Genomic DNA, 26642 nt, shown 5'->3' with positions numbered 1-26642 from the left:
GAATCCAAGTTTTTTTTTTTTGTTTTTTTTTACTCGCATTCACCAATAACAAGGTATATTGCCACTTGGACGTAAGGAACTACTATTTGGGACCATGCCTAAGAAAGATTAACAAGATGTTGGTATACGTTACATATCAGTACAGTCAAAGGAGCTGGTAGAAGGAAAGGAACTTCAAAGTCTAGCCGTTTGAGGGAAGAAACTATTAATGTAGAAACATTTTTGGCATTTGGGGACCTCAACCGTGAAAGGGTGTAATTTTGTTGCTAAGCAGTTTTTTTGGGGTATGTGTACGTCGAGGGGGAGCACACAAGTGCAACGAGTTCATCAAAGCACATTCGATTAAAATACTTGTAAAGAACACAGAGATGCAATATTGTAGCGATGAGATAGGAGTTGGAGCTTTAGTTGACAAAATGGGACCTATTAGATTGGACTCTTTTTGGATGCAATATTCGATTTAAAGCATCAAATGATATTCAAAATGTAAAATTAATCAGAATGTATTAGCTAAATAGGATAAATAATTTAATGAATGAATGACTTTAGAGTCAACCAATAAATCAATAATTATTAATAAATTAGAATTAAATAAGATGAAATGAGTTTGAAATATCGATTGAACATGAATTACCTCCCTTAGACTGTAAATAATCTTAAGAAAGAAAGATATTGATTATTTTTTATTGAAATCTTTTGAAATGAGTAATTTATTTATTTATTTATTTGCAATCTGTTATCCTCATCTTTATAGTTATTGTTGTTTCACCACGTTTTGGTCAACTCATCCTCTGGCCTTCTTCAGGTAATTAACCGCGACAGGATATAAATGCTGAGTCTTGTAACTGTTTACCCCAGTAATTACTGCCTTTTATAGTTGTTGTCGTCTTACAGTAATTACTGGGGATACAATTATGAGACTCAACATTCCTATCCCATTGCTATTAATCACCTGAAGAAGGCCAGAGAATGAGTTGACCGAAATATGATGAAACAACAAGTATGAAGATGAGGTTAACAGTCCGCAAATAAATGAATAAATATGATTCACTGTTAATACTTAAAAATACCCAAAAAACTTAGCACGCGCAACAAAAATAAAGTGATATAAAAAGTAAAAAATTATCAAACTATATATATATATATATACATATATATATATATATATATATATATATATATATATATATCACAAAGCATATTATAATTAATGACGATATTAACAAAATTAATATATTTATAATTAATGACGATATTAACAAAATGAATTAATTAGTTTTAAGTATCAATTAATCTTTTGATAACGTGAAAAAAAGAAGGGGAAAAAACAATGGGGAATTTAAATTGAATTTAAATTACAATAAAAATATCTTAACTGAAAAATAAATTATAAATGTAGCAATTAATATAACTTAAAATTGGACTCTAAGATGTTACAAAAATAAGATGATATATTAAAAACATTAAAATAAAAAATAATAATAAATTTAGATACACAAAAATATGAAATAATTGAATTTAGTTAAGGATGAATAAAACATGATTGTAACATTCTTAGCGATTAAATTAGGAGAATTTTTTGGTTGCATGAACTGTGCAAATTGTTCAACATAATGTTTTTTCTAATGTTTTTAAAGTGAACATCTGAAGAGTAAGTGACTAAAAATGCAGCAAAGACAGAATTTTGCCGACTTGTCAATCACGAACGAAACAATTTTGTAATGCATACCTTGTGAATACAACAAATTATCAACAGAGAAAACTTGACTTTTGGAATTTGTGAACTATTCTATTGCACCATATATATATAGAAATGGTAATTAATAAAAACTGAAGAAAGTGCTCAATACTGTTGTAGAGCAAATATGCGTTTTATTCTTTATTACCGTATCTTTCTGTTAAGTTACGTTATTGTTTCAGCTACCCGGCCGTTTTTTTGGCCGTCTGTAGCTTCCTCAGACTTTTACAAACATTTCTGTAAATATATGAGGAAGCTACAGACGGCCAAAAAAACGGCCGGGTAGCTGAAACAATAATGTAACTTAATAGAAAGATACGGTAATAAAGAATAAAACGTATATATATATATATATATATATATATATATATATATATATAGTGTGTGTGTGTGTGTGTGTGTGTGGCTCAGAGGCTAAGGAATGAGAGTTGGGAGCTATATGTTTTGGTTTCAGTTCTAGCTGATGGCACCCAAGGCATATATATATATATATATATAGTTTTGAAATAACAACTATATATTAGGTTTAATGTAATAATCAATAGAGAATTCCCGCTATAATAATAAATATGTGATCTGCATCAATTAAAATATCATGTTTAAGTGTATCTTACGACCGGGCAACACTAGGTGGCCTGCTAGTATATATATATATATATATGGGATATCTAGTGCTATACTAGTGTCCACCTGAAATCCTATCAGACTCGATAAATGTGACTCACACGAGCACAATGGATAAATGTTTGTTTCATTATTTTCTAAACAACTTGACCAATAAATAACTTTCTTAACTCGGTATAATTTGTAGAGTTTCACTCTTACATGCTGTATGGTATGTGAATCCTGGCATTCTTGTGTTGATCAAACTGAACGTTATTAAAATATACAAACAACAGGAGAGACAGAGAGAGAGAGAGAGAGAGAGAGACAGAGAGAGAGAGGGGGGGATTAAAATTTTACTCTTTGAATCAAATCGACACAAACTCACTGTCACACTTGGGAAACGGGACTTTAATTTGTGCAAGTGTTTCACAATTTCATCGAAATCAATAAAGTTGAAGACAACTGTGTTGACCATCCCTGCCGCCTGCAAACCCCAGTTGCGATCAAGAGCCTCCAACGATGCAGGTCCATACATGGAAAGGCAATTGCAATCCAGTTCAGCCAGGTTGTTGATTTCGCACATTCCAGCACCAACTTTACCAGTAGATCTGTTATTTATTTAAAAAAAAAAAATATTTGTTCAAGAAAGGAAAAACCTTGGTGTGAGAATAAACAATAATTTTCGACCCAACGTTTGTGTCATGTGTTTCTATCTTATTTATCTTCTCATCCTCTGTTAATTCTAGACTTAGCGATTGCTAAGGATGCATGCACCGGTGTTCAAGTTGTATTCAAAGCAAAAGAAATGACAACTCACATGAATTCATCAAAGCATATTTCATTAAAGTGTTTGTTAAACTGGCACAGGGATATGACATTGCAGTGATGGTACAGAAGTTGGAGCTTGACTGATAGTGCGTGACCTATTAGATTTGAGACTCATTTTGGAACTCTGTCTAAGAGAGAGAGAGAGAGAGAGAGAGAGAGAGAGAGAGAGAGAGAGACTCGTGATAGATACACCAGCCAAGATGTGGCAACAATACTCCATACATGAGCAAATTGTGGCTTTGTAAAGATATAAAATGTTCCCTGGTGTGAGTAATTTTCTAGCATGATAGAGGGAGCCTACTTTCTTTAAAACAGATTTGCCAATGTCGTCAATGTATTTGCTCCAATTCATGTTGCCTGTAAATGTTAAGCAGAAGAATTTGAAAGATGGACATTCTCAAGTAGGGTGCTATTAGTCATGACAGTCGTTGGTTGAGAAGTTTTTAATTTTGTAGTTTGTGTATAGGTACAATTACGGTGATTCAGAAGCATAGGCGACCCTAAGTGCGACTGTACCGATGTTAGGTGAAAACCTAGCTTCTATGTGAAAATGTTCCGATTACCAAACCGGACTTTCTGTTTTAGTTTAAAATACACAAATTGACATGAAAGAAAATATGTGAAACTGTTGAACACTTTATTTATTTAAAATATATTTTGCAGATTTATGCCTTACTTAATCCACCAAAATAATCTTTCTTTTTCCCTCCCACATAAGTACATTGATATGAAAACGCTCTTTCATAGTTACACATGAATACTAACGTCCAGATAAAGTTTATCAGAGTTGTTCCCCCTTATAGCTGTTTTTATTCAATGGTTGTGAATAAAAGAAAAAAAAAGAATGTCAGAATTGAATCAATAGATTTTCCGGCATTCTGACATATTTCTTGAGACATTTCGTTGTTGTATTACTTTTGCTGTTTTCTAGACGATGATAGCCGATTTGGTGTCCCCGACAAAAACATTTTCCAACAGATATTTTATCTATAGGATTGTATCACATTTTTAGAGGACTTATTATTTACTCACTAGAAATAATCACACAAGCCATCATCAAAGATTGCTATTTGAGAACAACTTGTGGTGTTCCCTGGAATCTGAGTGACAACAACTCTCCCCAGACTTCCAGTATTCTCCACCTCTTTTGATAACCTTTGCAAAAGGATTTGCGTTATTGCAACAGCCGCTTACCATTGATTTCTCATCCACAGCGACCATTGGTCTCCACTGGGATTTGGGTGGTAATAAGCCTACCCAAGGTCCTAGTCCTCTTTGCATTCAGCCAGCAGAGGCCTGGCTAGTACTTTCTCTCCTCTGTCTTTCCATCCTCCTTGACCCTCATTATTTGGTGTGGTGCCCATCCAAATAGGGGGGGGGGGCAATATCTTACAATTATGCAGTTTCAGTTCTCTTGATTCCATGTGATGTTCCTTTGTGTTTTGCATCTGTAGCCGTTTCTGTGTCCAATTTGTTTGCAGCTTATGTGTGGTGTTAGTTTCCACACTCAAGGGTTTTCCTTAATATTTCTGCAGTTTTCATTATTGAAATTCATTGTATCTTCATGGCCATTCTTCTGATTCTACTTTCTCCAACTATTAAAGTGTTGGTCACATGACAGGAAATAGCAATTATACACCAAGGATGGTTTATAACGCGTGAAATCTTTGTTTGGTTTGATGAACAAAGCACACAGACATGTTGAAATGCGAAATGTTCTTTTTAACTCGCTGACATATTTATACTTTTTTCTGTGTATGATCACATGAAATTCATTAGTTCAAGTGTGTTAATATTTACAATTTATTATCTTTGTCTCGGTAACAACATCGGTAGAGTATGCGGCTGGGACATGAAATGTTTTGGTTTCGATTCCAGCTGATGACACCAAAGTCATTTTTTAAAACTTTTGCCATCATATCTTGGTTTAAATAAATGTGAATATCTGCATGATTTTAAATATATTTGACTGTTTTTTTATGGTAAGCGAAATCAGAAATGCTGATTATGATAAGGAGTATTATTGTGATGATGATGATTATGATGATGATTATTATGCTAATGACTATGATAGTGATGATTACAGCGATGATGATGCTTATGATGATCATCATGGTGATTATGATGACGATTATAATGATTATGATGATTATAATTATGATTATGATGATGATGATGGTGATGGTTATGATGATGATTATTATGATTATGATGGTGCTGATGATTGTTGTGATTATGATAATAATTATGCAGATGATGATTTTTATGATAATTATTATTTTGATGATTATGGTGATGATGATGATGATTATGATGAGTATTTTGATGATGATTATGGTGATGATAATTATGATGATGATGTTTATTATCATTATTATAATGATAATGATTATAGTGATGATGATAATGATTATTATGATTATGATTATTATGATTATGATGATATAATCATGATGGTGATGGTGTGTATGGTGATGGTGATGATGATGGTGGTGGTGTTGATATTTTTTTATGATGATGAAGATGATAATGGTGATGATGATGATGATGCTAGTGTTGATGATTGTGTTGATGATTGTGTTGATGGTGATGTGTGTCATGATGATGATGGTGTTGATGGTGATGATGTTAATGATGATGATGATAATGATGATGGTGGAGGAGGAGGAGGAAGAGGAGAAGGAAAGGTAATTTTCAGTTCTTACCTAAAAATCATTGTTTCTTTAGTGCTTTTTGTTTCGCTGCGGGTCTTTGCACTGGAACTTTTTGACACATCCACTTTCTGAGTTTGTTCAGAGTTGCTTGCAGAAGTTGGCGCAGGTGTGTCGGTATGAACACTGTGTGCACTCTCTGGTCTTTGTGGCTGTTTTTCCATTCTAGCAAAAATGAAATGCAGAACAATTGTCAAAGAATAATACAAAATAATAAATGTTAAAAGAATCTGGGCTCAAATCTAAACTTTTATATAACAAGACATATCGCCACTTGGGTGTAAGAGGGCTACTATTTCTGATCATGGCTAGGAAAGATTAACAAGATGTTTGTTTACATTACATTTAAACTTCTGCATATCAGTACAGTCAGAGAAGCAGATAGCAGGAAGAGAATTCCAAAGTTTAGCTGTTCGAGGGAAGAAACTATTAGAGTAGAAAGCTTTCTGGCATTTGGGAACTTCCACAGTGAAGGGGTGTGATTATTTTGCTAAGCAGGTTTGTTGGGGATATATACGTTGGGGGGGGGGCACAAGTGCAATGAGTTCATCAGAGCATAATCCATTAAAAAACTTGTAAAACAGGTCCAGTAATGCAACCTTACAGTGATGGGACTGAGTAAATAAATTGGAAGAAAATATTAATTTGCGAAAAATGTAAATCATTAAAAATAAATCATTTTAGTAAAGCCGTCACACGGAATCTAGCGTGTTTGTAGATTATGCTATAATTATCGGAAAAAAATGTTCTTTCATTTTATGTCAGGAATAGAAATTAATTGGAAATACATGTCTCACGACATTACAACTGTTTAAAATTATAGTGAGACATGTCATCGGTTCAAACACTGTGACCGATTGGGAAAATTTCCAATGAATCATTTGTGAAGAGTACATTTTTTTTATTTACTTGGGAGTTACTACTTATCAAGGCCTGAAGGCCACTCAAGGATAAGGATTAATGAATGTAAGGTGGTAGTATAATAATCGTTAATGGTGTAAATTGGGTAAACTTTTATTATTTATGGATATGGCTCAACAAGAATTTGTTTACATTGAATTTGAAAGCAACCATGTTGTATTCAACTGGGAAACAAGCCAGCGGAACAGGGTTCCAAATGCGAGCAGTTCTGGGAAAGAAGATGTGTACATGGAATCTGCATTCCTTAGGAATCTGTAGCAGATTATCGAAAACTTTTTATAAAAAAAATAACATGGCCACTAACCTGAACAGAAAACAAAATGGAGTAGACAAAAAACAAAACATTTTATTATAACAAATTTTTTTGTAACTTTTAAACCTACTTTGAAATAATAAAATTTCTTATGAAAAAGATGAAAAAAAACTCAAAAAACAAAATTTGACCAAAAACAAATATTGATTCATGAAATTATGGATTGATGTTTTTTTTCATTATATTTACATTTTTTCTTCATTGAAATTAAAATAAATGTTTTCTATCATAATGTTTTCTTTTATCCTAATGTTTTAAAATTTGATCAGCGCTCAGCAGCATATTCTGGTGATTTAACACAAGTTGCCGAAATATGCCGACGTAACATCCACTAAAAAACTGGTCGTTCTCTGCAAAAGTACCAACCTCTTTTATTAATCTAATCAACCACTCTCACGGACAACACCATGTAGATTTGGTTTATTTAATTTAACTCCTCTACAAGAGGTTAGACACAAGTTCCATCTTTTTTCAATTTTGACCCCTTCGCAGTTATTTTTATCGTTTAAAAACCCTGAAAACAACAGTACACAAAACCTACAATCATTTTATTGGGGATAGCAATATTCGCGGATTTGAGTTATTGAAGAGTTATCCCCCTTTGACAGTTATTTGTCAGTGATGTAACTATCTTAGAGTTGTTTCCCATTAACTTTTACCTGATGACTATAAAACAGGGACAGGATTATCCCCCCCCCCCTTTTTTTTGTAATTCTCTTTGGTTTATAACTTCTTCATGTACAGATGTAAAAATAAATAGACGCGTTTCTTTGCACCTTTTATGTGCTGATAAAATGTTACGTTGTTAATTCGTTTGTTATCATCGATATACCTTCCACAAATGAAGTTATTTCAAGAACAAAAGGTATGTTCAGTTTATTTACTTCACAATTAACTAACGTTATTAATTAACCTGACAAAGGTTATTAATTAAACCAACACATTGGACCCGCCTTGTGTCACTCAGTTACCTTGCATCTCAGAGGAGATGCACTTTGAAAAAAATGGAGACAGACAGGCATACATAATGAGTTTTATAAATTAGATTATGTTTGACAATTGACAAATATGTTCATATTAATAATCACATCCAAACTAACCACAAAAATATTTCTTTTTAAACATTCTGCTGTTTCTGTAAGAGAAGATCGGAAAACTAAAGAAAAAAATGAATGAAATATCGTAAGAAGAGTTCGAACAATCGACCTAAGGATTACAGTACACTAAAACACCAACAGTCCTCTGCTCTACCATCAAGACTATTCAGAAAGTTTAGAGGAAAAACACGCTCTATATTATTTACATCCTCTTCAACAAGTTAGAAACAAGGTCAAGTGTTGGTTTGGTGAAATTTGTTTCTGTGGAACAAACTGGATTCGAACTAGGCACACACAGGTTTTAAGTCTTTGCCATTAACCACTTAACCACCGTCACCCCCTATGTATATAGTTTCTTAGTACTCACTTTCCATGCAAGACAAAACTCTCCTCGATGCTGGCATCTTCTTTGTTGTGTGAGCCGAGATAGCTACCGTTGGTTGCCAAGGGTTCACAGTGTAAGGACAGAAGTTGCTGCAAACTCGACTCTTGTGTATTGACCGACGGATAAGAGGCTACATGTTGGGCATATAGGTCAGGAATTCTGGACATTTTGCTTGAGCGAGACATCATCGTACCCTGGATGGCTTCCCATTGAAACTTGGCATTGGTTATGGCTGCTCGGCGCTTCTCCTAAAATTCAAAAGAATTATAAAATTTATTTATAATTATAATAATTATTATATTATTATAATTTATTTATAATTATAATAATCATTATTATAATTTATTTATAAATGGAATAAAAAAATTAATTTAACATGAAAAAATAGTATTTTAGAAATACGAGGGTCATTCCAAAAGTAAAGCCTCCTATTTTTTTAAATCAAAAACTTGAAAAGCTACAAAGACAGGAGTAGCACAATTAAAATGAATAACTTTTTTGTGATCAGAAATTTATTTTCTACATAGTCATCACGATTCTCAATGCATTTTTGTCAGGAATTTAATGATACATCTCTGCTTCTGATGCACGTCCATGATAAGGGTTGCTTTCTTAGAGTCAAACACCGTCAATATTTGCAACAGAAAGATGAAACTTTCAAGTCATGAGTGTCATGAATAAGTATGTAATTTGAAATAGACTCCGATCTATTTGGCAAGAATAAAAAATAGGAGGCATTACATTTGGAATGCCCCTTTGTATCTTCAATTGAAAAATAACTTTATCATTTTTTACATGGGTTATTATTTGTTGAGATATGTTCACCCTACCGATAATAATGAACTCTTCCACTTATTATAAAAAAACAGGAGAATATGTCTCTCAGCATTAGCACAAGTCATGTACAAATAATATGCACACTTGGCAGTCGGACTGACGTATAACCACACACAAAATTTTTGTTTCTACTCGATACTGAGTTGTGTCTTTCTTCCTGGCACTTATAAGGCCACAAAATTAATAGAAGGTGGAAATAATTACTTGCAAAACCGTTAAAATCTCAAAGAAGGAGTCCATGGTGACCCCCCCCCGCTCAAATGGGATCTAAACATAGATAGGTCTCATTTCTTAAATTTTTGCAAAAATCAAAAAAAAATTTAGAGATACCTGGTTTATTATGTTCAAAATATCGCATAAAAACGAGTTTTTTTGAATCTTTTAGTTTTTCCTTCGGTCCTGCCAAAGCTACAAGAGTTTAAGCTATTTTAGATGACTTTTCTATTTGCTAAGGTACATGTTACTGTATTCGGTTCAGTTCTAGGAGGTTCATTCTTTCAGAATTTGCTAATCACCTAAGGAATCCCTACTGAGGAGTACCGACGGAGCTGCCCAGGCTATTTTGAAGGTCAATATGCTCTTTCTTTAGGATACAAACTTTTTAAATCTCACTTTCACGACCTTGTGTCACATCTTCCTCGGACAGGTTTGTGGTGTGAAGACTTGCTTCATCTCGCTATAACGAGAAATTTGCAATAAGCAACAGGTACAGATGTAACATTTTATAAACAAATAAACATTCAACAACGGAGGGAAGCGCGTGACTTTTCATCCACACACGCACTTGTACCCCAATGTGGATTATTGCTGGTGAATGATCAAGAACAATTCATTTAGATGATTTCTTGTGTTTCGGACAATGTACCAAGGCTATAGCCAGATTCGAACAGAAGAAAAATGCTCTACCCGTTTTCAAGAAGAAATGAAACCTCCCATTTGCAGCGACTAAGAAAATCGATAAGGAGCTGGATTGGCTACAAAAAGTCGGAATGCTATCAAAACTGAGCAACAGTGCTTGGGCAGCCCTTACTGTATATGTGACCAAAAAGAATTCAAATCTTCGGTTTTAAAGTGAAAGAAGCTAAGTGTGACTTCCTCATGAACGAAATAAAATACTTAGGTCACATAATTGATAAAAATGGTAGACACCCCGACTCTGAGAGAGCAAGAAGCCATAAAGAACATGCCTGCTCCTAATAATGTGCAAGCACTCCAAAGCTTTCCGGAACTGGCTAACTATTACCAAGTCTTCATAAAGAACATGAATGACTTGCATGCCCCACTGAACAAATTACTTAAGAAAGAAAAAGTCTGGGATTGAATGCCTGAATGTCAAACAGCGTTTGAGGAAAGCAAGGATACTTTAACATCGGATCTTTTTCTTACACACTATGATCCAAACTTGAAAATAATAGTAGTGAGCGACGCAAGCTCATATGGTGTTGGAGCTTGTATACTTCATATAATGCCCGACGATACCAAAAAAACCGATTGCTCATGCATCCAGAATGCTACTACCAGTCGAGAAACAGTACTGCCAATAGACTGCTGAGATTGGGTAATCTTACTGAATTATAATTATACACTAGAGTACTTGTCATCAAAACAAATTAGTCATGCTGATAGCCTATCTAGATTGATACTTATGGAAAGGGAACCTTTTGAGGATTCCACAATTGCTGCTCTTTGTACTGACTGCGAAATAAAAACAATAATAGGCAACACAATTTAAGAGGTTCCTGTATCCCTACCTGAAATTTTTCGACAAGGTCTTACTATAAAAGAGTGGTGATTCCAAAATGTCTCCAGAAACAAATTTTACGAAATTTTCACACAAGACAGCCTGAAAAAAAACGAATGAAGAGCTTAATGAGAATCTACGTCTACTGGTCTAACATGGACAAAGATATGGAGATTATAGTCTTTTGCACAGGTTGTGCCCTTGCTGCAAAAACACCACCAATTACATTCAAACCCTGGCCAAAGACCAAACGTGGTCTAGAATTCATTTCTGTCCATGACCTCACTTCCGGGTAACGAGAACCGGTTGACCAAGTGAGTCAGAGGAAGACACGCAGAGAGAATGGTCGTCACAACTAGTCCAGCAGACGGCAAAGATATTGTTCAACTACCTCTTTTATGTATTTTGGTTGATACATATTTGTTTTAATTGTTACTGTGTCTTTCTCATCATTTATTCAAACACTAACTCGCTGGTGCACTGGGTACATTTCCATTTGTCGCAAGGTCATACTGACATGCACTTCAATTTATACTAGTTGAACTAATCTCTACTTACAGTGTAGGTCCACAATATACAGAGTGAAACGATAAAATTATTGCCCTAGATTCCATTTCCATTTGATGAAAACCTTTTTTTTTTGCACCATCTATTAGTTGGCCAGTTGTGTTGTTCAACTAATATGAATTTAAGTGCATGTCAGCACGACCTTGCGACAAATGGAAATGTACCCTTCCTTCCTTCCTTGAATCCCTTATGCCACTCAAAAACTGATGCTCAATTCATACAAGATGGGCTAAAAGCAGTTTGAAGCATTCCATATTTTATTACATATTGTTCTTGTAAAGTGTTGTCGTGTCTAGATTGCATTTTTGAAATTCACAAACTGTGACAATCAGGCTATAGTAGGGTGTAATCCAATTTCTGTTACAGAAAGCATTAGTTTTTGAGTGGCATAAGAAATTCAAGGAAGGCAGGGAGTTTGTAAGGGATGACGAGAGGTGTGGGACGAGTAAGGATGTCAGAACACCAGAGTTGATTGGCCAAATAAAGAATTTCATGGATAAGGACTATCATGTGTCTATAGAGACAATAAGTGCACAGTTTGATGTCAGTGTGGGAACTGTCGCACAATTATTTGCAAGAAACTGAAGATGTTGGAGATTTGTGCAAATGTATCAGTCTACAACTCTATCACAAACTTTTTGACCAAGATTGGTTTCTAGACAGTTCCCCACCCTCCCTAAAGTCCAAACCTTGCTCCCTTTGACTTTTGATTATTTCTAAGCTTAAGGAAAACCTTAGAGGCTGTTGTTATGAGACAATTGAGGGGATGAAAGAGGCTGCGAAGAGGGTCATTGACATGCATGCCACACAAGCGGACTTCTATGGGACCTATCAGAAGTTGTTGGAACAGTACAATAAGTGCGTTGCAGTCAAAGAAGATTACACCAAAGAGGACAAGTGTTTCATGTATAAAACTGCCCACACGAAAAAAGTCTGGAAATTTATTTAAGGCACATCGAACTTAGAATCTCAAATGTTATTTTTGCAAAGTTTCAGCTAATGTAACTTATGACCCTCTGCAGCTGTATCTAGTCAAACACGGGAATCTGCACAGAATTTCGAACATAACCTTTTATTTAATCCACAGGAGTAGCATGCTCACATACGCAATTGTATCACCTGCATTGAGGATTGAACCTTCAACCTTCAGAACAGCGTCACTTAGAACTAGATTATACCAAGTACTTTATTTATTATGACATGGAATCTTGTGGACAATTTTGTGAGTCTTTAATATATTCTTGTTTTTAGATGTACAATCGTGCTATGGTCAAGTGCGACACCCAAAGAAGGTTGGAGGTTACATCAGCCAAAACGTTGTGAAAATAACACTTTCGATGAGAAAAGCAGTCTAAAAAAAACACAAAAATCCTCCCATATTTTGAAATTCCTTACTTTCATAATCGCCACTTTTCTTTGTTCTCTTTTCTTTTCTTCTTCTTTACGAGCAACGACTAAGGCCACCCTTCGTTCGTCTTCCTGCGAAAAAAGAAAATCATTGAAAATAATTATTCACGGTAGCGAGACCCGTGGTAATTCTACAGTGGAATCTTTTATATGTAATATATTGCTGCTGGGCATTCGGTGGACGTTCAGTGTGAATGGAGAACCCATGATATTACAGGGTGGAACGATAAATTGTCACTCTAGAAAGACGACATGATTCCATTTCCATTTGATGAAAACCGGTTTTCATTTTCTGTTGCAAACCAGCTACTAGTTGATCAGTTGTGTACAAATCCCCAAAGCGATAGGAGCCTTCTATCATGTCTGAAAGTGGCACAATGTTCAACGAGTGAGATTGGAGATGTGCCACTGTACAACTCATGCTCTCTATTGATCCAAGGTATGAAAATAGGACCATGGTCAGCACCCTCAAAATGCATTGCTCGATTGCTATGAATAACAGAGACGTGCCTAGGGTGATGAAAACAAAATTTCAGCCATGGTTTTGGTCTTTGGTGTGGTTTCAAGTGAGGACCACATCATGCCACCTCACATTTTCAAAGTCGGCTTTAAATTCAACACGAAAGTGTACCTGGATATGCTGAAGAGTATGTTGGCCCCCTGGTACAATCAGGTGGCCGCTGGCAGACCCTGGGTGTGGCAGCAGCACTCGACACCAGCCCACAAGTCCAAAGAGACCCAGGCTTGGCTTCAAAAGGAGTGCTACGATTTTGTACCCTTCTCTTACTGAGCCCCCCCCCCCGACCTGAACACGCTGGACTATTTCGTTTGGTCATACATCGAGAACATCACCAACATGACCTCCCACAACACCAAAGCCAGCCTGATCACTGAGTATTTGCCGAGCTCCCACCAGCGCTTGTGAAAAAAGCATGCCCCCAGTTCCAAACCTGTATCGAGGTAGTGATTGAGGCAGAAGGTGGCTACATTGAATAGATGTCAGCTCTACTACATAACCAAGTTACTTGAATTGATTTTTTTCAATAAAAGTTTAAGAATAAAGCTGTAGTGTTGTTTTCTTTAGGGCAACATTTTTATTGTTCCACCCTCTATTGTAGTCCTTTTGTTAAAACTGTTAAAGTATTTATCGAAATAATCTGATTAATGTAGTGTGAAAATATATCTGGTTATTATGGTTTATCTCCAATATCCTTATAAGAGTCTGTGATAGGTTTCCATTGTATGGACGCCCGGCGTGAATGGAAACCCCACAATATCATTATACTATCTTTAGACAGAACAGATACTACCCTTGGATCCTAACCAAAAGACCAAAAAGGTATATTTTAGTTTCATGTACGGCTCAAAACGGACATCATTTTATTTTTATTTTAATTAAATTTTTTTTTTTTTCACATAGCGTCTTTGGTGATCGGAAGATCCTATTTATTAAAAAAAAAGGATAGAAGGTGATAATATACTACGAACGTTAAATTATTTGTATATAGATCAGCCCATTTAATGTTTGTAATATGTTATCACTTTTATCCTCCTTTTTAATAAATAGAATCTCTCGATTGAATAATTTTTAATCTGGAAACTGTGATATGTATGTATGTATGTATGTATGTATGTATGTATGTAATATTTTCAATGATTAAAAAAATTTATAAATTTTTCAACAAAACACATTGTTTTGTTTTTTCTGCTTATATAGATTATAAAGGAACAGATGCCAATTCATTTGCACATTTTTTTTTTAATTTTAAAAAATTATAATAAAAAAAACTTAGTCTCCTCCCAACATATCTTTTTTTAAATTATAAAATAAAATAACCAATTTGAAACCGTAAGCAGACAGTCATGTTTTTTTTTTTTTTTTCAGATTTCTGGAGAAGAAATGGTTTTAATGATTTTAAACTAATAAAGAGTGACTATTAAGGGAGATAATTCATTTCTCATTAATTAATGTTTGCGATGATAATAGATTTTTGTGATACTAAATGTATGGACACGTAAATTAATATTTAGATGATTTACCACTGCACAGACATGCTGCCAACTAATCTTCTTCAGTTTTTAACATTTATTTTTATTTGTTTTAATTTTTTATGGAAATCGCTCGGGACAGAGCATAAAGCCACTTGGTGTAAGACCTAAAAAAAAAAAATACTTAAAGATCCAAAACGATAAGTGTTAGATGAACCGATTCCAAACCATAAAATAGCAATATTTACCCCTTTGTCAGAAACATCATTCAGGGAATCAAGACCAAACAAGGCACACTACCACTGCCACTGATGCATAGGACTACTGTGATAGGAATCAGATTTATAGAGGAAACCTATTAGTATAGTCAGAAAAACAGTGAACATGAAAAGAATTCTAAAGGCAGTTCAAGAAAAAAAAACTATTAGAATAAAAAATCTTCTAGCATTTAGGGACCTCAATAGTGAAGGGGTGTGATTTTGCTGCCAGTAGGATTGGTGAAGTTGCCTTGATAATATTAATTGTAATGATAATATTAGAGTTACCCATGGCTTTAATCAGTTCAAGCTGAACTCCAATCTATGGTCCCCCCCCTTGCCAAACTTTCACAAAAACACTCGACTAGCTACAACCACTATGCCCGATTTTCCCCACTCTTTATCTGTACCTAAATCTAAACAAAGATTCTATGAATAAAACTTCTTTCCCTTTCATTTGCTTCCGAAAAACTGTTCCAATGGTTTGCTTCCTAGTTGAAGACAACGTGGTAATCTTCAAATCCAATGTAAACAAATTCTTGTTGAGCCGTCCTCTTAAAAAATCTAATTCTACCAAATTTGCATCATAACAATTACTACACTACTACTTTGCATACATTAGCCCTTATCCTCGAGTGGCTTTCGGACTTTGATAAGTAGTGACTCTTCAGTAAAACAAAAAAGAAAAAGCTATCATTCCTAATTGCAAGGCTTTTTTCTTTTTTTTTTTACATAGGCATCACCACTTATCAAGGCCCAGAGACCACTCGAGGATAAAGGTTAAAGAGTGTACAGTAGAAATTGGACAATATAGTAATCGTTAGCAATGGAAATTTGGTAAATTTGTTAACTTATATCAAACGGCTCATCAAAAACTTGTTTACGTTAGACTTGGAGACAACCATATTGTAATCAGCTGGAAAGCAGAAAAACGAAAGACAATTTCATAGGCGTGTAGTTTTTTTAGAAGCTTTGCTCATGGAATCTACATTTAGGTTTAGGTACAGATAAAGAGTGGGAGAAATTATTGATAGTGATTTCTGCTAGACGAGTGTTTCTTGTGAAAGTTTGGCGAGGGGGGACCATAGATTGGAGCTCAGCCGAGCACTTGCCATGAAAATAACGATAAAGCAGAGACAAACTCGCAACATCTCTTCTGTGAGAAAGAAGTTGCAGGGAAGAGAAAAGGACATCCCCCACAAGGCTACGAAGTCTATTTCGAACCCTATCAAGGCAGGATGTACTTTCTAGCAGCTCCTGCCACAATGTGGCAAAAGTACTCCATCCTTGGACGTACTGGCTCTTATATAGATAGAGAATTGCATCAGCAGTGAGATATCTTCTGGATCGATAGAAGGATCCCACCATTTTTCCAGCGACCTTGGCAACAGATTTAATGTATGTGTTCCATCTCCAGATCAGGAGTAAAAGTCAAGCCTAGAAGTTTGTCAAAACATGAGGCCTCCCCAAGACGAGAGCCATTCATTTCAATTGATGCCAGATGGGGATCAGAACGTTGATGATGTAAAGATAAAAGCTTGGTTTTAGATGCATTAAAAGTAACCAGCCACTCCTTTCCCCATTGTACAACGTGATCAAGATCTGAGGAGAGAGAATCAGAGAGAACTTGGTCATTTACGGTCTTAGATGTGCTACCATAGATAGTAGTGTCATCAGCATAAATGTCTACGAATGATGTAAGGATGTGATTTGGAAGATCATTAATGTAGATCAGGAAGAGAGTTGGGTTATCTAATAAATGAGTAAAAATAACTGAAATTTAATTCAAGAAAAAAAGTTGATTTATTTTCCGATGTAATCTGCACAATCACAGTTTTTTTTTCGTATTTGTTCATATTTTTCTTTCATTTTTTTCATATTCTTTCAAATTTTTTTTTTCATATTCTTTTATATATTTTTTTTCATATTCTATCAAATTTTGTTTTTCATATTCTTTCATATTCTTGTTAGTAAAAAGTATGAGAAATAACATTCTGCATGAGAGTTCATCTTTCAAACTTCTCGGCCTAACATTTACAGACAACATGAAATGTAACAAATACATTGAGGATATTGACAAGTCTGCTGCAAAAAAAAAAGTGGGCTATTTCTACCAATTTACTCACGCTAGCGTCCATGCATGGAGTATTGTTGCCACATCTGGGCTGAAGCATCTAGCAATAATCTCTCCCAATCGGATAGAGTCTAAAAAGAGTTTCAAATCTAAAAGGTCTCGCACTATCTGTCAAGCTCAAACCCCTTTCCCATCACTGCAATGTTGCATCCCTGTGTCTGTTTTAAAAGTACTTTAATGGAATGTGCTTCAAGGAACTTATAGCACTTACGCTCCCATGACGTATATACTCCTGCCTAACCCATCAAGCAACAAAATCCCACCCCACCACTGTTGAGGTACTTGGATAGCAAAAAGACTTTTACTTTAGTAGTTTCTTCCCTCGAACTGCTACACTTTGGATTTTCCTCTCTATTTCCTGTTTCCCTGACTGTACTAACCTGCAGAAGTGTAAATGTAATGTGAACAAACATCTCGCTAAATCTAAATCGATTTCTAAGTACACAGACAAAAAAGTCTTTTATGTGAATAAAAATTATTTTGATATAATCTTCTTTGTTTTTATTCTTTCATTGTAAAAAGGCTTCATGAATAGAAAATATTTATTTTTGTGATAACTGTACCGCAAAAATTAAAAAAACTCAATAGTGTGCCACAATGTAAAAATGGTTGGAAATAATTGGACTAAAGGAACCAAGAAGCCCCAAATATCTATAACCAGAATACCTTCCACCACTAGCAGAAGAGAAGGCAACATCAGCATAGTAATGAAGTGTCTTGTCTTCAAATTCGAGAATATTCCTCATTTCTTCATGCTGTTGCAAAACATTCATTTCAAATACCACAATCACGGAAGGAGGAGATATGAGGTGGAATTAGACTGTGTTTTTATGTGTGAGGTTTGCAGTTGTTGAACAAACATGTATTTTAATTGATTGTGACGTTAGACTCGTCTGTAATATACATAATACTAGACTACCCGTGACCCGTTGGGTCAGTATGTTATATTAGCTATGGAATTCATGTATGAGCATTTGACATACCAGAAAGATTTCTATGAAAGAATATTAAAATGAAAAAAGAATATAGATAGATTTCTATGAGTCGTTCTGTTTATTATAATTGATTTTTTTTGAAAAAAAATTTACAGTTACTGAATTATAAGTTGTTGGCCATACTTATAGGTAAATGTGCACTGAACAGATACCACAATACTTATTATAGTTAAATTCAAATTTTGATATATATGCTTTTTTTTTTACATCGTTCATTTCTGTATTATGTTTAAGTTATTTTAAACCCCACTCTTCTCATGTTAAATAATAATTTCGAAATAATAACGTTAATATTTCAGCGTCCTAATTGTTCTTTTTTTTTTTTTTTTTCGTTTAAATTATCCAAATAAACAATTGTTAATACTATCTGTTTTTTTTACATCGTTCATTTCTGTATTACGTTTAAGTTATTTTAAACCCCACTCTTCTCATGTTAAATAATAATTTCGAAATAATAACGTTAATATTTCAGCGTCCTAATTGTTCTTTTGTTTTGTTTTTTTCGTTTAAATTATCCAAATAAACAATTGTTAATACTATCTGCTTTTTTTACATCGTTCATTTCTGTATTACGTTTAAGTTATTTTAAACTCCACTCTTCCCATGTTAAATAATAATTTCGAAATAATAACGTTAATATTTTAGCGTCCCAATTGTTCTTTTTTTTTTTCGCGTTTAAATTATCCAAATAAACAATTGTTAATACTATCTGCTTTTTTTACATCGTTCATTTCTGTATTACGTTTAAGTTATTTTAAACCCCACTCTTCCCATGTTAAATAATAATTTCGAAATAATAACGTTAATATTTCAGCGTCCCAATTGTTCTTTTGTTTTTTTTGCGTTTAAATTATCCAAATAAACAATTGTTTATACTGTCTGTTTTTTTTTTTTTACATCATTCATTTCTGTATTACATTTAAGTTATTTTAAACCCCACTCTTCCTATGTTAAATAATAATTTTTAAATAATAATGTTAATACTTCAGTGCACAGGTCATGTGCGCATGCACAACCGGATGTTGTAAACCGGAAAGTGGGTTACATACATCGTTACAAGGTCATTTGAGTTTTATAATTATATAGATATTCTTCAATACAATAATATTTGGACTGAATTTTTTGTCATTGTTTTATTGTATGCTTCAGTTCATCATTGCAACTGACATTAGAAAAAAAGGCAAAATGATTGTGCATGATTCGTTGTGGTTCACTAACAAAAATTCACAGTTTTTATTTTCTGAAATGATCTCGATTGTAACGAGTCCATAAGTGAAAAAAAGTGCAATAACAGAAGCCACCATTTCAGGTTTGTTCATCATTATGGACTTTCACATTTTTGATTTTTAATTTTGATTTTTAATTTTGATTTTTAATTTTGATTTTCAATTATGATTTTTAATTTTGATTTTCAATTTTGATTTTTAATTTTGATTTTTAATTTTGATTTTTAATTTTGATTTTTAATTTTGATTTTCAATTCTGATTTTTAATTTTGATTTTTAATTTTGATTTTTAATTTTGATTTTTAATTTTGATTTTTAATGTTGATTTTTAATTTTGATTTTCAATTTTGATTTTCAATTTTGATTTTTAATTTTGATTTTTAATTTTGATTTTTAATTTTGATTTTTAATTTTGATTTTTAATTTTGATTTTCAATTTTGATTTTCAATTTTGATTTTTAATTTTGATTTTTAATTTTGATTTTTAATTTTGATTTTTAATTTTGATTTTTAATTTTGATTTTCAATTTTGATTTTTAATTTTGATTTTCAATTTTGATTTTTAATTTTGATTTTCAATTTTGATTTTTAATTTTGATTTTTAATTTTGATTTTCAATTCTGATTTTTAATTTTGACCTTCAATTTATAAACTAAAACATGATTCTCCTTACACGCTACACACAATTTGCACTAAGCTTCAAGTACTGTTTGATTTTACACTATTCTGGGTAGGCTTAAAAGAAATATTTTTTGCAAAATTAAAATGTAGCAGGAAGAGTTGCCTCCCATGTTTTTTCTATCATATTATGATAAAAGACTTGTGGCGTAGCAGATATAATACTTATAAAATTACACCCTTCTAGAAGTTGAATGTTCAATCCTCAGTGTGAGCAAAACTCAAAAATACAATTGCGAATTAAATATGACTTTTATCATGACTAACGGAATGTGAACATGCTACTTTCGTGGATTAAATAAAGGGTTGAATTCGAAATTCTTTACAGATTCCCAAGTTCGACAGAAAGATTCCCGAGTTCAACAAGACACACATGAAGAAGGTCGGAAGTTAGATCGACTGAAACGTAATGAAAATGACACTCAAGATGAGGACAGTAGTTGGAAGAATCTAAATAATACGAATAATCAATTCTCATCTTAAAAATTCAGAAACATAATGATAAAGAAGTCAGCAACAAGACAAATAAACGTCACGGAATGTGTCCCTAAAAGTAACCTCATTTGAGTTATAAAATAAACAAAATATGATAAACAGGTAAAAAATATGTAAAAGTTATGCCATATTATGTGTTTTATTCTTATAACAAAAATTAAGTTTGTTTAACTTATAAAAAAAAACCCAAGTAGCTGCGTCTTTCATTCCTGAGGAGAAAATAGAGAAAGAACTAATGAATCTATTTGGCTACAGCGTGAAGATTTGATTAGTTTTTTTTTTATGAGAATCAGTAAAATGTCTTGCTTGCATTTTTCTACATCACTATACAGGAATATAACAAAAATAAACACTAAACAAACAGAAAAATGAATAAAACCTAAAAAGTCATTTTAGGTAAATTTGGAAATGTTAGAAAACCCGATTAATGCTGTATGATTTTTTATTAAATGAGAAATCATTTTTTTTTTTCATAGACTTTTAGTGGAATCTACTTTCATTCATGGAAGAATAATTTGTATTTTTTTCCGATTTTGTTGGTGTTGTTAAATCTGAGAGTGATGACTCCTAAAGAGAAAAATTGTACGTCCGATCTCATAGACGATTCTAGTTGTCAACACTGATGTGTCTTATGTGGTTTAATAAAAAATTACTTTTTTACTTTTTTGCATTACTCGGTTTAAAATTTTTTAAAAAAATTTTACCTTACGAAATACTGCTTTCCAAAACATGTGACTAAATCTTATTTAATTTTATTATTTTTTACTTAGGAGTCACCACTTATCAAGGCCCAAAGGCCACTCAAGGATGTTGGGTTTCTTTTTCATAACAAAAAATTAATCTCACTCACAGACACTCGGTGCATGTCAAGAAGTTTCAATTGCTGCATCTGACATAAAAGTGTTTGCCTGTAATTTTGCTCAATCGCGATTGGGTTGCCATCCAAAGAGACTTCGGACAAGGACGTTGAATCCGAGAGGCAGGAGATACAGTTGAAGCTAAAAGGCACAAAAAAAAAAAAACGTTACAAAAGTAGTTTCTTATTTAGAATTCGACTTAATTTAAAAAAAAATACAAACTTTTTTTTTCATGTACATATGTGTCACGGAACGAAGATGTCATATTCCAAAAACTGACAAATTGATTTTTTTTTAAGTTATTTTTTTTTGAACTAAGAAAATCAGCAGCCATGTTGTTTGAGAATGTGTTAAAATTCAAGCAACAACATTCTCCATGGATTTTCTTATAACAGTCTGTGCGCGTTCTCGATGCAGCCTACTTTTACGCAGCCGACACCCACCTAATCTTGATTTTGTGTCACTTTGCGAGATCACTAGTCATAAAAGTTGTGGATGCTGCCATCTTTAGTCTTTCTTCCCCACTCCCAGGAGCTTGATGCGACATGACGCACGGACGCTTTAACTTTTCTTGGTTTCCACAATCTTCCCCTCCAGTCATCCTTCTTTACTATTGTCGTTAAATCTTTGCCTTGTGTCTATTTTACCAGTTGTACGGTCGATTGGCACTTTCACATTTTTTGACCCGATTCAACACATTAAACGACCCAAAAGAATTTTAGGTAATATTCAAGTGCGAGAGAACATGAGGAATGTCATTTGATAAACATAAAATAATGAGTTTTTTTTTTTTTTTTTTTTTACACAGTGATCACCACTTATCAAGGCCCGGAAGCCACTCAGGGATAAGGGTTATTGCAAGTACGTTACGTTAGTGTGGAGATTTGATAAAGTGTTTACTTAAGGGGGCGGTTCATTAGGAATTTGTTAACGTTGGACTTGAAGACATCCAATTTGTAGTCAGGTGGGAAGCAGGCAGATGGAACAGAGTTCCACAGGCGTGCAGTTCTAAGAAAGAAGCTTTGTTCATGGAATCTACGTTTTGATTTAGGCACAGCTAAAGAGTGGGGGAAATTTTTCACAGTGGATTCAGCTAGACGGGTGTTTTTCATGAAAGATTGGCGAGTGGGTACCAGAGATTGGAGTTCAGACGAGCACCTGCCATGGAAATAACGATAAAACAAGGATAGGCTCGCAACGTCTCTTCTGTGGGAGTTCAAAAAAGAAATATTTTATATCATGTTTTAAATGTTTACATGAATATGAGAACGCAGATAAGAGAACGATCATATTTTACAAAACAAGAATGATTCATTGGCTGAGATATTGAAGAAGTTTCATTCAAGGGTTGTGAATTATTTATTGGTCTGAGAAATCGTAAGCAAAAATCCCAGCCACAATTACATAAATTACTCTTGATTCGAAATCTAATATATAAACGGCTATATATCTGTCTGTCGGTCTGTCTGTCTCCATATTTTCAAATTCTATCTCCTTCAAAACTAAAATTTCGGAGAGCAGCGGATTGGATTTTTTACGGGCTGTTATTTTATGGGTTTTAACCGGTTAAAATAGTTTTTAAGGGGTAAAAAATCGGTAAAAATTAAAAAAAAAAAATCGTTATACATTTTGTAAATTTATCTTTGTTTATTTTTAATTTTTTTATCCGTTTATGTGTAACGTTGGTACAGTGCTAAAGTCACCGGCTTTGCATGCTATAGTTTTGGTTTCGATTCTGGCTGATGCCACCTAAATATATATTTTTTTCTTTTGTAATCACAACACTATAACAATATATACGAAATATAGACAAATTAAGATATCAGATTTAAGCGTATTTTATGCCCGGGCAAAGACCCCCCCGCCCGCTAGTTATTAATAAGAGTCAATGTTTATTTGTTTTCGCTCTTTTGAGCAGTGTGGGTGCAGTACCTAGGTATGTCAGTTTCCATCTTTACTTAGCTTCTGTTGTTTTTCAGTACAAAGAAAAATATTTGTAAAATTTTATGACAAAAATATGTGACTTATGTGTATTTGCATGAGAAAGTAACTAGGATGAAGGTATGTGTTCTTTTTATTGGTAAAAAAGACATTAATAGATGCATTCAATTCAGACTTCACGACAACCGTCAACAAAATCAGACGTATACTCTGTTCTCGCCACAAGGGGCCAAACCCTGACGATTAATAACCATCAACAGAATGAAGAGAAAAACATGTCTTATTTTGAAAGTCTCAGAAATGAAATAATTAAAAAATGATATTCATTTAATAAAAACAAATATAAAATTAATAGAAATCCACTGTTTAGAAACATGATAAAAATAAAATTAAAAAATTGATGGTTTTTATTTTTATTGTGAACTTTCGTCGAAAAATATTCTTAGCATTTGCATGAAACAGTATGATGAATAGATTTATGAATTGTTTTTATTGGCAAAAAGCAGTAGAAATTGTTTTTAAATAAATATTATTCATTTTAAACTAATGCCCAATACCATTAATGTCTATAAAAATGGGCCAGTTATTTAAAAAAAAAAATATATATATATGTAATGTTTTAATATTATATTAATTTCTCTAAATTTATAAAACGCATATCCAGTTAAAGAAAATTCGTTTGGCTTACGTGATGGTCAAACGTTTTAAAAATAACTACTGCCATAATAATGTGGACTCTGCCCATTCCTTTTTTTGTCAACCAATCACATATTTCTTTTTGTGTATGAATAGAAAACATCTAAAACACCATAGCGTTTTAATGCAGAATGGTCGTTAGAAATATGATCCTGTTAGTACGGGGGTTCACAAACTTGGGTGCTTGCACCCACCCACTAGGGAGTGCAAGATGATATTTCAAGGGTTGCAAGAAAAGTTTAAATAGAAAGTAAGCTATTATTACTCTTTTGTGTTTTTGTTTTCTTTTGCAATGCTTTTAAAAAGTTTTTTTACAAAGGAGTCACCACTTATCAAGGCCCGGAGGCCACTCGAGAATAAGGGTTAATGAGTGTACAGTAGTCAATGGGACAATATCCTAGTAATCGTTAGTAGTGGAAATTTGTTAAATTGGATTACTTAAGTAAGGGACGGCTCATCAAGAACTTGTTTACATTGGACTTGAAGATGACCATATTGTAGTCAGCTGGAAAACAGGGAAACGGAAGAGAGTTCCACAGGCGTGCAGTTTTAATGTACTTTAATATACTTACTTCTTGCTTTCATTTTAGAGTTATGCATTGTTATTAAGTAGCCATTAAATACATAGCTGAATAGATTTAATCCAACCATGTATTTAAATGTGAATTCAGAAATGTTTTGTCCATTTTTCAGTTGGTATTCAACTGATAACGTGTATTATGAAACGTAACACATTTCCAGGAGGATCATTTTATACTAAGCTTAATTCAGTTCAATATATTGGCAAAACATTAGCACAAAGTTAGACTTATGTAAATCGAGTTATGAAAAATATGAGGGGGTTATGTACAGGTGTAATCGTCGAAACATTAGCAGCTACAATGCATACTGTTTGGACATCTGCAGGATATCCACAGCTTCCGGTAGCTTATTTCAGTAACCTAAAATGAAAAGAAAAGCCTTCTGATGATTCAGTGGAAATCATATCAGGTACAGCTTTTTTGAGTTACCATAAAGCTCTCTGTAGAGACCTGTTGTGTAGAAGAGGTCATGTGGTGCATGTGGTATATAATAACTTTTATCTCAGAGTTAAAGCAAGGGAGGCAACTCTACCTTCATAGAAAATAGTTTGCTTCTTTTTTTTTATGGAAATCGTTCCAGACAAAACATGGAGCTACTTGATGTAAGGAGCCAAAAAATACTAATTCAAGGCCAAAAACTTGTCAATGATAAATGTTAGATGTTATAGTCTCTGGCCAGAGAACAGCAATTTTTTCCTCTTTGTCAGAAACATCATTCCTGGGATGTGGGAACTAAAGGACAAAATAAGGAAAGTCAGAGGTATGTGGATGCCGAAAGTAAACCCAAGATCCACTATTTTCTTTAATTAAATTATAACGTGGGGTCGAATTAGTAAGAAAACACTGAGACTCAAACCAGAAATAAATGTCCGATCATATTTTCTCTGTTCTTCTCCCTTACATCTTCATAATTTTCCATTCCATCTTCATAATTTTTACACTGAAAAACTAATGTTCCTCTAATCAATCTGTTTTGTTATGACTTAGTTGTATGAATTAAGTCCCTTATTTGTTAGCCGGAAAAAGTCTATAAAAAAAGTCTATTCTTATAAGTTAATTTCAGTCCAAAAAGTCCACACATGGCTTGTAGATGTCTCTGCTGCTCTGTGTCAAGATGGCTGCTCGCATGTGATATTTTGTTCTTGCATGAAGATATGATAACTGTTATTTCAGAGTTAAAGCAGTGGAGGCAACTCTATCCCCAACATGACATTAAAGGTAAGGATGATGTCATCATGCAATGTCCTATAATTTGATTAATTTTGAAGAGTTTTCCGTAAACAGAGGAGATAATTTTGTCTATCATTTTGGCAAACTTTAAAATATTTTTTCTGCAGAAGTCGATCATTTTTAATTAAACTTCAATTTGGAATTCGATTTTCATTTGTGTCTTAATTTGTGAAGATGCAACATTTTCATAAACAAAGTTAAAAAGCAAACGTGTTGAGTACAAAACACTCCACAAAACAAAGTCTTTTTACATTTATGCACAGTTGCTGGACTTTCATTCTTTTAATTGTCGCTTTTCCATGTTTGCTCTGTGATCTCCTTGTGGTTCTGTTCAACTCTAATCGAATCTACTCATAGGGTGGAAACACGATGGAATTGGGATTCAAAGGTTTTATTCAGGAAGTTTGTTCTT

General features: G+C 33.5%; 1 protein-coding gene across 1 annotated transcript in view; it reads right to left on the bottom strand.

The window, feature by feature from the left end:
* Nucleotides 1–26642, bottom strand: part of LOC145276687 (leucine-rich repeat-containing protein 49-like) — a 120177-nt gene that overhangs the window by 30097 nt on the left and 63438 nt on the right. Inside the window, exons 9-13 of the mRNA XM_080127867.1 lie at nucleotides 21776–21923; nucleotides 13140–13223; nucleotides 8582–8847; nucleotides 5878–6048; nucleotides 2730–2952 (exon numbers count right to left, since the gene is read on the bottom strand). Of these exons, the coding sequence (XP_079983993.1) occupies nucleotides 2730–2952; nucleotides 5878–6048; nucleotides 8582–8847; nucleotides 13140–13223; nucleotides 21776–21923 (892 nt within the window). The remainder of the gene's footprint in view (nucleotides 1–2729; nucleotides 2953–5877; nucleotides 6049–8581; nucleotides 8848–13139; nucleotides 13224–21775; nucleotides 21924–26642) is intronic.

Source organism: Euprymna scolopes, chromosome 5, assembly GCF_053919585.1.
Source record: "Euprymna scolopes isolate OS-2025 chromosome 5, ASM5391958v1, whole genome shotgun sequence".
NCBI classification, from domain to species: Eukaryota; Metazoa; Mollusca; class Cephalopoda; order Sepiida; family Sepiolidae; genus Euprymna; species Euprymna scolopes.
Note: the sequence above shows the minus strand (reverse complement) of the source record. Positions and strands in the feature narration are given on the sequence as shown.